Raw genomic sequence first — 15,130 nt, forward strand, 5'->3', positions numbered from 1 at the left:
ATCGGCTCAAAATGGGCCAAAAATCGCACAGTGTAAGCCCAGCGTTAGAGCAGCAATGTTTGTTCCCCTCAGAGAAAGAAAAGAAAAAAGGCTGCAAAAGTACAGGGAGGACTGGGAAAAGGAAAACACCTGGCTGGGAAAGTGCACGATAACACCTATAAAGCGCACTGCACTGTGTGCCGGCGCACTTTTTCCATAGGCATGCTTCTAGTGGTGGGCACAAGAAGAACATGAGGGGCGTGAAAGCTCGGGGAACCCTTAACCAATTTTTTGTCCACCAGGCCAAGGCAGAAGCAGATATGGTATGTAAACACTGGTTTGTTGTTTAAACCCTCTGGTTAAGGTTAATATGGGCATGTGCGGTGAATATCAGCGCTATGTGGCCAGAAGTGTGATAATATCATTTATTTTGTGTAATAAACAACTGCAAGGATGGATGATTACAACAAATAGATGAATAATACATAAAAGTAATACATAGATGAATAATGATGATGAGTTATGATGCGTAATCATGGGAACAAGCGGGTTTACAAACAGGAGCAGCTGATTAGCATTAGAAAAGCTGAAATAATACCTCAACTGAAGCCAATTGTACTAAATGCACTATATGTGCACTGTTACAAGAATATTTTTCGTTCTATTGCTTTCTATTAATTTATATAATTTTAAGTTAAGCAGGACAGAGTTCTTTTAAAGAAAGATTTACTTATATTCTCAAAAGTTAAGCATGACAGGCTTCTGTTTAAGAAAGAGACCTGTTTTACTGTGTTAATGTTGTCATTGTGAGCTAAAAATAAATGGCTAAATGATCATTTGTTTCCCATATGGTCATATCACAAAGAATATGCATCTGCTTAAATCAAATTCAAGTCAAATGGTTAAAAAATAATTTCACACACACAAAAAAAGAGCTACCACAATGGGAAGGGTGAAGACAACTGGGTTGCCCGGCCCTGGCCACGAGGTGTCCCTTATTTATTTTTCAGGGAGTTGGCAACCCTAATGACAGATAGCAAACTGAATCTGCTCACACTGAGTGTGGAGCTTTAATGGGCTGCTGGGGTCATTATCAGTGTTGGGAAGGTTACTTTTAAAATGTATTCCATTACAGAATACAGAATACATGCCCCAAAATGTATTCTGTAACGTATTCCGTTTCGTTACTCAATGACAGTAACGTATTCTGAATACTTTGGATTACTTAATATATTGTGGCGAGTTCAGACAAGGAGGAGACGGAGGTATCGTTTGGTCTTGCTTCCCGTGAGCTAGCCAGGGAGCACAGCCGTTTATTACATTTGCAGAAGAACACACTGCCGCTAGCTAACTGCTCAGCGCGGCAACCACAACACACATAGGGCGCCCTCTGACCCCGGAAGGACACACCGTCGCAGCGAGAGGGCGTCACCCGTCACCATGGTAACATACACAAAACATAACTGTACAAACAGAACCCCGAACAGCCCTGACCCGCTACAATATTATCATGCTTTTTACAACAACGTGAATGTACTATTGCTGTGTGATTTATTACTATTACTGAAGGTCCGCGACTCCGAACTGTAGTAAAGGGACCTCTGACTAATACGGCGGGGTCCCTGTCGGCTGGTAGCCGAAAAATAGCTCTACTTTGTTATGTGGGTCAACTTTTCTTGCGAGAGACAGAGAGAGACGTTGAAAGACTGCTCCAACGGAACTTATTGTTTTCGGAGGAAAACACGAACACGGTGTACAGTCGAGTCTTAATAGCTTACTTACAACTGGGCTCGTCAGGCACTCTTCTTGGCTGCAGTGGTTATTATTATATTTACATGCTTCCAGCTCCCGTTTTTGCTCGATGACTGCTCGTACCTTTCCACTCCCCTTTTTCTCCCTCCTCGCGCTCACAGACACATAACGTGTATGGCAGTCCATTCTCCCTGCAGCACGGACTACACTGCCCATGAGGCTACATTCTTTAGAGCTATGCTTGTAGCATTCTGGCTGTTAGCTTAGCACAACAACAACAACAACGAAAAGGCGCTCTCTCACCCAGGAAACACACAGTCGCAGAGAGAGAGAGAGAGCGTCGCCCTGTAACCATGGCAACCGTAACGCTGCCGCCTGGAACAAAGGAACGTAGCTGTCAAACAAAACCCAAACAGTCCTGACCCGCGACAATATGAAACAGGAAAGTACCGCAGTGTAATCCATTTATTTCAACAAAGTAACTGTATTCTGAATACCACCTTTTTAAACGGTAACTGTAACGGAATACAGTTACTCATATTTTGTATTTTAAATACGTAACGGCGGTACATGTATTCCGTTACTCCCCAACACTGGTCATTATGGATGGCTCAAATAGAAGAACTGATAAAAAACCTTCAAGATTTAAAGATTGATTACTTTTCACTGAGTATTTACAGTTTCAAGTACGACATTGGGTTGTCAAAGAACCTCCAATCAAGCACTGGGTAGCCACAATAAAAACATTCAATGCATGGAACAGCTAACCCGCAGTTTAAGATTACAACAAACTAAATGTGATACTTTAGTCTTTTGTGAAAAATACACAAGTTCTTTTTGTTCTGTTTTTTTTTATATATAAATATTGAGTGCTATATGGTTTTTAAGTTTGGAGTACAGCTGTTTTATTTAGCCTTGATGTAATAAAATAAAATGAAATAATAATCAAAATAAATTTATAAAAACTTAAAAATATTAAAAACACTGCATGTCCTCTTTAAACATAAAATGTCGAATACAGAAGTAAATAAGTATCAGGATGTTACAGCAAGCACAGGTGGAGTGAAACCTAAATAATTTGCTTTTTCAATGTAATTAATTTTTATTTAATTAAAATTTAGATCCTAGTGAATCTACTAAAAGAAAAAAATGAAACTATTTTTGATGTTCCAGAAAGTTTTACGTGTGGTTAGATTGCTTCACATTTTCTGTGTGGATTAGTTACACACAAATGATTGTACACATTTCTAAAGCTTAGTTTATACTTGCAGATCACAATGTATGGATTTTCAGCCTTTGTAAAACATATTTCTCTTCATATGTTCCTCCTGGTCACAGGAGCGAACAGAGCCAACAGATTTTGAATGTGTGAGTAAAGACAGGGAGCCGCAGCGTCTTTAACGAGAAGTTGAGATAAGTATTCTGGAGCTGGACCATTTAGTGCTCTAGAAAATCTTAAAATAAGTTCTAAAATCTACTGGGAGCTAATGTAAAGGGAATAAAATAAGGGGCAAGTTGAGTTAGTGTGGCCGCAGCATTTTGTATTGCTTGGAGACACGAAACAGGTGATTTGTCTAAGCAAGTAAAAAGGGCATTACAATAATCTAAAGACGATGACTGAAATGAATGAAAAATTGTCTCTACTTCAGAGGAGAAGACTATAGCTCTCAATGTGGTATAGTTTTTTTAAATGAAAGAAAGATTATTCAGATCAATTTTATATGTGAGTTGAAGTTCAGCGAGAAATCAAATATTACACCAGCACTGGTCTTTGAAGATGAGAAAAAGGAAGCAATCACTTGACTGACTCTTGAATGTGCACAACAATTAGCTATAATCATGGCCTCAGTCTTGTTGGAGTTTAAAACAAAGCCACTATTGGAGAACCAGTCACTAATCTGTAAAAAGAAGCAACCAGTCTAGGGTGGACCGCCAATGCAGCTGGTGAATTTTAAAAGACATGTACAGAAGGACATTTAAAGCTGAATGTTATTGGCATGGAAATATTAATAAATGCCAGAAATAGAATGGCCTGTATGGTAAATGCAAGGCGAACTCCCAACTCCAAAGAGAATGAGTGATGCCAGGTAAAGGACCGAAGCCGGATGTAAAAAAAAATAGCATTATAGGCGCCATAAAAAGACAGAGAAACAACAAAGAAAGTTATTTCAGATAAATAGGAAGAAAACCAGGCTAGTCAGAGATAGAAGAGACGTAGGCTGCCGGGGGATTCCCATGATTCACTGAGTGTTTCTTCTTCAGTCACCTTTCTCACTCACTATGTGTTAATAAACCTCTCTGCACTGAATCACACTTGTTATTAATCTTGAGCTCTCTTCCACAGCATGTCCTTGTCCTGTCTTCATCACCTAATCCAACCAACCCCTCCCTGAGCCTGGTTCTGCCGGAGGTTGCTTCCTCTTAAACTCAATTAGGTATAAACTTACTGTCATCCAAACTGTGTGTGATTCTAAGTACACGTCCCTTTATCAATTATATATAATTACTAAATTATGAAAAGAGTTGAACAAGCTCACAAATTCCGCTTCATTTAGTAATTGCTGTGCTCTCAGAGAAGGCCCCACAGTAAGCTATAGAAAGGTTTATTTGTATTGTAATTATTTCTATTGAATTTGTATTGAAATCTATGAAAAAACATCTTCTTTCATCCCTATTCTAATGAGGACAAACGTGATCTTTCTCTTAGTATTTACCTTGGCTGTATGTTTGGGGTTTTTATCCTGCTACAGAAGGCATTTGGGGCCAATAAACAATCATTTATATGTCTGAAAGCATTCTTTGTTTACAGCATTTTTTCACACCTGCTAAAAACTTTGGCACAGCACTTTATATGCACCTCAAAACAAACAAACAAACAAAAAATAATGCAGAGACATGCTTGCTTGAAGCTTTATTGTTGCAAAAAATAAACAAGAGGAAATAAGAAGTTTTCTCTGCAGAGAAAAAAAAATCATAATCAGTCCTTTGGTAACAAGTCTGCTCTTATTAAAGACAAGACTGCTTTAAAGATCGCCTCAGAGACAGCCCAGTTTGTGTTGGCTGGTCATTTTGTTATAACAGAGAGAGGAAAACTATAATGCTCCAAAATGAAATGAAGTAAGAGCGAGCAAAACACAAACACCATCATATGTCAGTGTGTGTTTTATGGGATTTTCATGCTCCAGTGTCAGCCCAAGAATGATGAGATGTTCTTGGCGCAGACAGATGGCAGATGAGCATCACACCACATATCATCCCAGCACTTGAAAACTGAAAGGTTCAAAAGTAGAAATCACACAAATCAAAGCCCAAACACTTGTTAACAAGCTGTTATTAGTTGTATCTTTGATCACAGAAACTATTCACACACATTAATAATTCATATTAATAATTGTGTTCTAATTTACCTCCACGATTTATCTGAAGGCAGTCCTGATTGCGATCATTATTGGGCTCTCTAAAGCACCACTTTTTATAGGTAAAACAGGTCTCATCACTCCACAACCACTCACCCTCCTAGAAGGAAGAAATTGGACTTATTGGTTCAGACAGGCCAAAATGTTGAGCCTACTCAGAGTCCTAGCAGATCATCTGACTTTAAGCACACAGCTTGAAGTCTTGAAGCTGCTGTACCTGCATTAGTTGCCCTACAAACCCATACGGAAAAGAAATAGTAAAAACATATATGATTTATATATGATTTACTCATGAAAGTGGCCACTTTCTCATTACTTTCATATACTTTTTTTTTGTAAGTATCCAAAACATACAAGTTTCATTATATAATTTTTCAAGAGATCTTATATCTGTTTTCACTCTTGTATGCTTTTCATACAAGTTTCATACAAGACAGATACAAACTTTATAAGATTTATATATATCCTTTCCATATGGGAATGCATATGAAAGAGCAGTGATGTTCAGAGTGATACCATTAGATATAAATCAACACACATTGTTTTTTTTTAATTAATCACTGATCCCAACAAAGAGAGGAAATACCTTCAACAGGCGTAAACATTTGACCACACAGCATTCAATTCATTTTCAAAAATGTACTGTCACTGATATGCTGCTAAGCTATGGTGGTGAGTTTCAAAGCAGAGCCAGGGAGAACCCAATGAGAATCAATAAGAGAATGGATGATCAAATTGGAGTTAAATTCTTATCAATTCTCATGCCTACACCTAACCAATCTGGCGCCCTAGGCAAGATTTTAGGTGGCGCCCCCCTACATCGGCAGTGTAGGGTATGTACTCACAAGAAACCGAATAGCTTTGTCTTTGACCTTTTTTTTTTTACTTAAAGAAAGCAAATTCACAATCAGAATAATTAACAAGATAAAAAAAGATATGAATAAATAAATGAATACAAAAAATAAAAAATGAATATATGAAATACAATAAATTTTACATACATAAACACAATAAAACGTGTCAACAAGTTGGATAAAATAAATTAAAAATACAATATAAATAAGGCAACAGGAAGACCGCTTGATGCTGCTGCATCATGGCTGGGTTGTGCTGCTGAAGTGGAGGCAGCAGCGGTAGATGTGGTAGATGGCCCAGGGGTGGGATTTAGAAACTTCAACAGTGCGTCTGAAGAGAGGAGTATGTGACACCACTGAGTATTAAAGTCTAATAATAAAAACATATGATTCCAGGAATAAAATGAAATGATATAATATAAATGAAAAACCAAAGAGATATATGTAACTCTTATGCAAATTAGATTAGATTCAATTTATTGTCATCATTACAGTGAAATGCTGAATAGCAGAATGCAAAGTAACAGTATAATATCATATGAGAATGTTATGTTATGATTATCTTTGACCGAATCACAGCAGTGCTCATATTAAAAAACAGCACTCCCTCTCATGTGATATTGCTTAATTAACATTAATGATGTGCACTTTAACAACTAGGCTTACAACTATAATATATACAGGGGTGGAAAAGTGACTATTACCTGCAGGGTAAACGTTAGCTAACCAGAAGGCAATAACAATGTAAACAAAAAACACCTGCTTAAAAGATGAACACAAATGAGGAATGGTGGGAAAGGTGGGAGTACTGTAATTACCTAACGTTACATTATTATTTTCCATAACAATTTAGCCCCCTCCACAATATTAACTGACGTTAAAACAGTTAACTAGCTATTTATTGATTAGCAATTAGCGAATCATGTAACATTAGCTTAATGCTAAAAATTTAGGTTACTATCACATTCAGACAAATAATTTCATGTAGGCTAACGTTACCTACCTCTGTCTTTTTCTCGTTTCTCCTCCTCTTCTTTTCTCTTTTTTCTTCCCTGGCCACCTGACAGTTTTGGCCGTTTTGACATCTTGTGTTGATTTTTTGATGTGGTGACGTCCAAAAGGAACCATGATACGGGAAGGGAGGGGGCGCATCGTACGGGGAGGGGGGGCGTAATGTTGTAACAAATAATGTTTCTATTAAATAAACTTTACTTTGCATTTTAATTAACGTGGGATTATTTTTTGTATTTAGAATTAATAGTACCAACTTTTTTTTTTTTCAACATTTATGGCACTGGCGTGGCGCCCCCTGATGGACGGCGCCCTTAGCATTTGCCTATACGGCCTATGCCACGGGCCGGCCCTGCCTACACCTGACAAATGATAAACAAAATACCTCTGATGTATCAGTTCCTCCAATCCAACTTTCTTTTTTGCCAGTCAGCCTCTGAATCTCACGGTACTCATTGATGTTGCGAACTGATGCAAGATGTGCCCTCATGGACTTGCAGGATTTCTTCAATGGAGAAAGAAAGCGAGCAGAGGTTTTCAAAAATAATGAGTACGTAACAGTTAAAAGGATGTGGTTTAATCGGGTATTGAAGACAATACAAATAAGTTACCTCAGCATCAGCCCAACTCGCGACTGTTGAATTAAAGAAAAAGCAGCGATGACCGTATTTAGTCCAACCACCAGGACAACAAGGGGAACGAGGGGACCTCTTGACCACGTGACTCTTGGCTGGGAGTAAATGAATAGCTGTTCATGTGTCTCTGGCTGATATCTTATTTTGTATTATGTTTAATAATTATACAAATAATAACTGAAAAGTTGCACAAGTAAGATTTGACACTGAAACATAAGTCAAGTGATTGACAGAGTACAGGTGTGATGAAGGCTCTATACTACAATGGCGGCTACACTTGATGATAATCACAGAGTGTGTGTCGGTCAGAATGTGCTTCCTATGCTTATGCAACCAAATGGTTGAGCACATAAGGCTTTTTCCATTGCTTTTTTTCTTGGTGTGGTACTTAAAGGGTTAAGTATGGCCTTTATAACAGCCAGACACTTGAAAACATCCTTTGTGTTACAAACATTGAGGTGATTTTTTGTCTGCTAACGATGACAATAATTATTGAAAATCTGGAAAATATTGTTCACCTGGGGGCATCAATCCCTCTACTTCATCTCTGGCCTCTGCACAGTGAAGACACGGACAAATTACCACCAAAAGTATTGATTTTGACCATCAATTTTCTGCATATGATAATTATAAGAAAGGTGTATATTGTATTATTCATTTATATGTTTCATTAAAATTATATACATGATAAAAAATTATACAATGATACTCACCAGCAGCCGTGGTTAGAGCCACCATTGCACAGAGAAGTGCAGACACAGTTAGCAGCTTCATGGTGATTTTTAGTATCTTTGAACAAAACAGATACAAAATGAATAACAATTCATTAAAAACAGGACAGAAGAAAACCAATTGAATACCTTTTGTAGAATATTTTCTATTTCTTTTCATTATTAGCCAGAAACTACAACCACCAATTGTGAATGCTGAGCTGCTCTAGCACCAGCATTTATATAATGTTACATATATGTTTAACTGGAATGTAACACTGAAAATACTAACACATATATTTGTCAGTCATGCCTGTCAAACCTTCATCACATTTCTTTCTTTTCCAACCAAAACCAGAATAATTGCCTCACACCTAATTTGATTTCCTACTTACTTAATTTCACATACTGACTGAACCTCAACAGAGGTTTTATGAACACAACTACAGAACAATTAGTCTTATTAACCATGTTTTGAGTTCTAATATTGCATAATAAAATATCCCTCCTGTTTAAAACAGCCAATGATGTGTTTCCGGCTCTTGAGCAGCCCATTGTGACTTTTTGGACCCATAATTGTCGTAAAAAAAATGAAGCCACAACATTTACTGTAATATGGGAGTGTTTTCAGAACCATCTTCTACAATAACCTGAGTGAAACGTCTCTTTGTCATTGACAGACTTTCCTCATCATGTTGACACTTAGCAAAACACTATCTCACAATTATAATGATATCTGTGTCAATTTACTCAAATCTACTGCCACGATCATTTGATCCAATATTTTGAGTCTTTTACGTTTTTTCTGATTGAACTTTATTTGTAATGTTTAAGTTTTTGTCTTTTAGTTTAGTCACTGGTTTTCCTGTTAAGTTGGTTATACTCCCGGTCAATGTTTTCTTATCGCTGTGTCACTCCCCGTTTTCTGTCTGAATCTGTCATGTCTTCTGTATCTCGTCGTTCTTGTGTTGTTCTTTCATGTATGTTCTCTCGTGTCCCCTCTCACTCGTGTGCCCTTGACTCCTGTGTCATGCTCGTGTTGTCATAGTCTGTCTCACTGTTTCCTGTTTTATTTTGAGAGTCTAGTTTAGTTTTTCCCAGTATAGGTTTTAGTTTAATCTTTGTTGTTAATCTTTGCCCTTCTTTGCATTTAAGTCCTCAGTCTCTCCGTGTTCCTGTTCTGAAGTTTTTCCCCACATTCCTTGTGCTTTGATCTTAGTTTAGTTTTTCCCAGTATAGGTTTTAGTTTAGTTTAATCTTTGTTCTCTTCTGCCCTTGTTTTTCATGTTTTTCTCAACCTCAATAAGCGGCTTGTTTTTTGTTAAACCCTTTTACCTGCCTCGGTCCACTCATGACCGATCCATTTTGGTTCACCTAATAAATACAGGTCTGCTGCTGTTACACCCCTGAAAACAGGGGGAAAAGAATCACGAGAGTGATTATGACTTGCGTCTCTCATGCAGTTGTTTATTGCAGTGAAAATGAGCAGAAACTTTTCACATTCTGTACTGCTAAATGTCACATGGTGTAAGAAAAACACGAAATAATAAACTGAAATACTAAAGTGCTTACTATACATATACTTGAGCAGGTTTCCTAATAAAATGGTTGACAATAGCGGCGTTTTTAGCTCCTGCCTTTATCTTAATGGCCATTATACAGTACAAAACTGAGGCTCAAAACCGCCACGTACATGTGCACAAATCTCTAATATAATGCTTCTAAAGCTTACAAAACAATGAAGGGTTACCTCTTAGATATCTTAACAGTGTACACATTGAAAATATATCAACCTTTAAACACTTTTACCTGAAAAAAGGGGGAAAAGAATCATGAGAGTTATTATGACTTGCGTCTCTCATGCAGTCGTTTATTGCAGTGAGGAGAATGCTACAAAAGCCCCCTAGTGGAGAATAGAGACACTACTAATCGATCCCAGAAAAGGCTTACTAGCCGATCAGTGATGTATAGATTGCAGTTCTCTTAAGTAACATGAAAGCCATTAATATAACATGAAAAATAATAAACGCTTAACCATTTTCTTACCATATTTACATTATTTTTGTCTTTACATTAACTAATATGAATTTGTATTAACTGAACAGTTTTATATGCAGTAGTCCTTCAACCTGTCACACTGCCACAGCCCTTTTACACCTGCAGAGAGTAGTGGTGTGGTAGTTCCTGTTCCTAAATTCAGTTATGGTCAGATGGTCAGACATAAAGGAACGTCTGTATGCTCTTGAGCCTTACAGGCCACACAGAGAAGAAGATTCCATAGTAACTTTGCTCAGCTTGGTTTTTTATCTTTTAAAACAATTCAAATTCATATTTTTAGCAAGAGACTCTGAGAAGAGTTGACCTCTCACGTCACTCCTCATGTAGTGTTGCAACAAAAGTAGAGAAACAAAGATGTGATGTGACAAAAAAGGTCCTTCAGCTGGTATATGAGATTACTTGTTACTGACAGTGTTGGGAAGGTTACTTTTAAAATGTATTCCACTACAGATTACAGAATACATGCCCCAAAATGTATTTTATAACGTATTCTGTTATGTTACTCAATGAGAGTAACTATTCTGAATACTTTGGAATACTTAATACATTATAATGCTGTTTACAACTACATGAATGTACTATTGCTGTGTGATTTATTACTATTACTGAAGGTCTGCGGCTCCGAACCGTAGTAAAGGGACCTCTGACTAATACGGCGGGGTCCCTGTCGGGCTTCTAGCCGAAAAATAGATTTACTTTGTTGTGTGGGTCAACTTTGCTAGTGAGAGACAGAGAGAGGAGTTGAAAGACTGCTCCAACTGAACTTATTCTTTCGGAGGAAAACACGAACACGGTGTACAGTCGAGTCTTAATAGCTTACTTACAACTGGGCTCGTCAGGCACTCTTCTTGGCTGCAGTGGTTATTATTATATTTACGTGCTTCCAGCTCCCGTTTTTGCTCGATGACTGCTCGTACCTTTCCACTCCCCTTTTTCTCCCTCCTCGCGCTCACAGACACATAACGGGTATGGCAGTCCATTCTCCCTGCAGCACGGACTACACTGCCTATGAGGCTACATTCTTTAGAGGTATGCCTGTAGCATTCTGCCTGTTAGCTTAGCACAACAACAACAACAAAAAGGCGCAGAGAGAGAGCGTCACCCTGTAACCATGGCAACCGTAACGCAGCTGCCTGGAACAACAGAACATAGCTGTCAAACAAAACCCAAACAGTCCTGGCCCGCCACAATATGAAACAGGAAACTACCGCCGTACATCCATTTATTTCAACAAAGTAACTGTATTCTAAATACCACCTTTTTAAACGGTAACTGTAGCGGAATACAGTTACTCATATTTTGTATTTTAAATACGTAATATACGTAACGTACGTAACCTACGTACGTAACCTTTACTTGTGAACAAGACCCCAAGATACTTAAACATCTCCACTTGGAGAAACAACACATCGGTGACCCAGAACCAACACTCTGGGATTTTCTGGTTGAGGACACTGGCCTCAGATTTGGAGGTCCTGATTTTCATTTCTCATACTTCATACTTGGCTGCAAATCACTTCACTGTGAGCTTTAGGCCAACAGCTGACAAACCAAACACAACCACATCATCTGCAAAAAGCAGAGATAAGATTCTGAGGCTACCAAAGTGGAAGCCTCCGGCCACTAGGCTGCACCTAGAAATTCTGTTCATAAAAACTAAGAAGAGAGTTGGAGACAAATGGCAACCCTGGCAGAATCCAACACCCACAGGGATTTAGTCTGACTTATTGCTGACAATTCAGACCAAGCTCTCACAATAGTTGTACAAGGAGAGAGTCAATCATAGCACCAGGTGAGAGATCCCATACTCCCAAAGCACCCCCCATAGGATACGTGGTCAAAGGACGTGGTTAAATGCCTTATGTCTTGCTCTCTGTCCATTCATCTCCCCCTTCTTTCATATTTTTTCTTGTCTTCTTATGGGCCAGATTTTTCTTTTTGAATGTTGTCTTTTTTCTCATAGATCTCCTTGTCTTGGTTTTTAGATCATTGCTTAACTTTTACTCACTGACATTATGGATTATATGTTTGTTTTTCTAAAAACAATTAATCACAAAAAAAAAGAGAGAGAAAAGTTTCAGACAGTTCACTCATGGTGCATCACACTCACAAAATCACTCATCCACCATGTCAACAGAGAGAGAGAGAGATCAGGCATCACTGAAACAGTTATGAAACAGCACTAACTCAAAGACAAGTTCTTTTTTTTTTTTTTTTACAAAACACATGATAAGATTTTAATAAAAATATTCTTACATTTTTCCAGATTATTCACCATACAGTAATATTGATAATCAATGTTTATGAGAGTTCTGATCATCCTGATCAACATTATTTTAACATCACAATGCAATTAATGCTCTATTTTCTATTTTCTGTTGATATAATTTTGATAAAATTTTTTAATTTCAATAGTTAAAATTTGACTCTGGTTTGAGACTGACCTGTGACATGAGACCCAGAATGACCGTCTGTAGATAAAAACACTGTCCAAATAAATGGAGCAGCCTCTGCAATGATCCACACACAGACTAGAATGAGCTTCAGTCCAGGAAACAGTGGAACAGAGCTTCTCTCTGAGAGGACAGAACATGCGGTTCTCATCACCACTTGGATCAAAACAGAAATAAAAGCATCTACAGCCACTGCACCACCTAAAATCCTCCACTGTAGCTCTCCAACCTTTTTTGTGAATGGGGTTTTATAAAATGCTCTCCATGCAGGTTTTACATGTGATCCCAGACCTATAGGCAGTTAAAGTAGCCAGTCTCTTTGTGTCTAAGATTTGAGCAGCCGCATTTATACAACTGAAAGTTTTTCAAATCCAGCCCTGATTTTGAAATGTGATCTGGAATTATTTAATGGGTGTCAACAGAAAGAAGAGAGAAAGCACTGGAAAATAAAATACAGATTCCAGCGATGACGCTAGGAAAATTTCTCCAGGAAACTCCCTCTTCCAGTCAGCAGCATTATCCTGTGTGTCTTTTCTACATAATTTAGTTTCTCAAGATCCACCAGGCTAAAACGAAAGGCTCATTTTGAGGCAGCATTGGCCTGATTCATATTACGGGTTCACAGCATAAATTTGCTCATATTTTTTTGTCTACCTCTGATTGACCATGTCTCTGTGATTGAGACTTTTTTCCCTTTACATTTTTGTTGTTTAGTCTCAGTGTTCTTCCACTTTACAGATGACTATAGCTTCAAGAAAAGTAACACCAACCACTAAACATCAAAACAACAGAAAAAATGGCAGTACACACTAGTGATGGTAAATTAGATTCATTTTACTGAATCGAGTTTTAATGAGTCACTCACCAAAGTGAATTGGGTTTCTTGAGTCATTTGAGTCACTGAGTCAGTTGACCAGAGAGTGCAAAAACGTATATTTTCACTCAAACTTAATTTGTTTCTCTTTTCATGTAAATCCTACTGCTAAGATGAATGATTGTAAAAGAAAACAACTATTTTATAGAGCAAAAAAGAGCAAAAAAAAATCTAAAGGGAACATTTATATATTTTTATTTTATTTTATTAGTATTTTTCTTAAATGTGTCAAATATATATTTTCTCATCTAAATGTCCACTGAGCTGTGAGCCAGGGGGCGGTAATGCGCCTTAACATTGGTTGTCAACCAAGAAGAAGAAGAAGCTGTGAGTCAGGAGGGAGGGGCAAGAGCACCTGGCTGCAGCCACTGTGGAGCTCCACAGTAACCGGATACACGTGACCTCCACACTAAACGGAAACACGTGACCTCCACAGTAACCGGAAACACGTAACTTCAGTTAAATCGACTTTGACAGCGAAAACTAAATTGCGTTTTTGTTAGTATTGATGCTGCTGAGAAATAAAAATGGTTTTAAGTGGGGGTTTTTAACACTCTGGGTTTATTCAAAAAAATTCACCATCCCCTAAATTGTTCGTGGCCAAAAGTGTACAGTGGTCCCTCGCTATAACGCGGCGCACCTTCCGCGACACTTGCTGTTTCGCTGATTTATTTATTTATTTTTTTTACAGTACATCGTGTTGTGCGTTCTGATTGCTGTAGACCATTGTCAATCAATCTAGTCCAGTGTCTCCTGTACAGGAGCGGTCCCTAATAGGCCCACGGACTGGTCCCGGTCCGTGAGTCCTTTGGTACCGTTCCGCGACAGTTGATCCTCCGGTGTGAAATGTATGGTTGTAGTTGTGTGTCTTATTTTGAAAGAACTATTTACGCGTTACCATAGCGACCAGAGAGCATTAAGAAGCAGAGAGGAGGATGTCACTGTCATTGTTGTTGGCGCACAGCTCAAGTCACGTTTATTATTATATTTACAAAATACCACAGTTTCTTTTTTTTATTCTTTTGTTGTATTTATCCGCGACACCTTAAAGGTCGTTCCCTGAAAATATTGTCTGACATTAAAGTGGTCTGTGGTGCAAAAAAGGTTGGGGACTCCTGCTGTACAGTACAGAATGCGTTTAGCTTGTCGAATTTACATAAATCTTCGATCGCTAGCAGTGTAACTCTGAAGTGCTGTACTGTATGTTTGTAAGTTTTCTCCCAAACAAACACAACAATGCCGACGAAATGTTTTGCACCCTCAAATGCACCTTTTGGTTTCATTCCATAATACTGGACTTGTGTTTCTACGAAGATTTGAACTCTAAGAGCGTTTAAACAAAAGAGAAAAGTGTGAAAATGTTCATGCCTGTCTGAGATAAGTGTATA

General features: G+C 38.1%; 1 protein-coding gene across 1 annotated transcript; it reads right to left on the reverse strand.

The window, feature by feature from the left end:
• Positions 1-4,627: 4,627 nt before the first annotated feature.
• Positions 4,628-13,237, reverse strand: LOC113019009 (type-2 ice-structuring protein-like). The gene is made up of 8 exons (XM_080293028.1): positions 13,098-13,237; positions 12,860-12,991; positions 8,361-8,436; positions 8,166-8,201; positions 7,624-7,742; positions 7,398-7,517; positions 5,139-5,247; positions 4,628-5,001 (listed from the first exon to the last, which is right to left on the reverse strand). The coding sequence occupies exons 2-8, from the start codon at positions 12,866-12,868 to the stop codon at positions 4,919-4,921; spliced, it is 552 nt and encodes a 183-aa protein (XP_080149154.1). The 5' UTR covers positions 12,869-12,991; positions 13,098-13,237; the 3' UTR covers positions 4,628-4,918.
• Between the last annotated feature and the right edge of the window lie 1,893 nt (positions 13,238-15,130).

Source organism: Astatotilapia calliptera, chromosome 3 (genome assembly GCF_964374335.1).
Source record: "Astatotilapia calliptera chromosome 3, fAstCal68.1, whole genome shotgun sequence".
Lineage (NCBI taxonomy): Eukaryota > Metazoa > Chordata > Actinopteri > Cichliformes > Cichlidae > Astatotilapia > Astatotilapia calliptera.

What these genes read in the sequence shown, in the direction of transcription:
- LOC113019009 (XM_080293028.1), bottom strand. An exon ending in GGCTCTAACCACGGCTGCTG is followed by an intron (nt 8,202 to 8,360) that starts GTGAGTATCATT and finishes TTCACTGTGCAG; the next exon opens with AGGCCAGAGATGAAGTAGAG. An exon ending in CCTTCAGATAAATCGTGGAG is followed by an intron (nt 5,002 to 5,138) that starts GTAAATTAGAAC and finishes TGAACCTTTCAG; the next exon opens with TTTTCAAGTGCTGGGATGAT.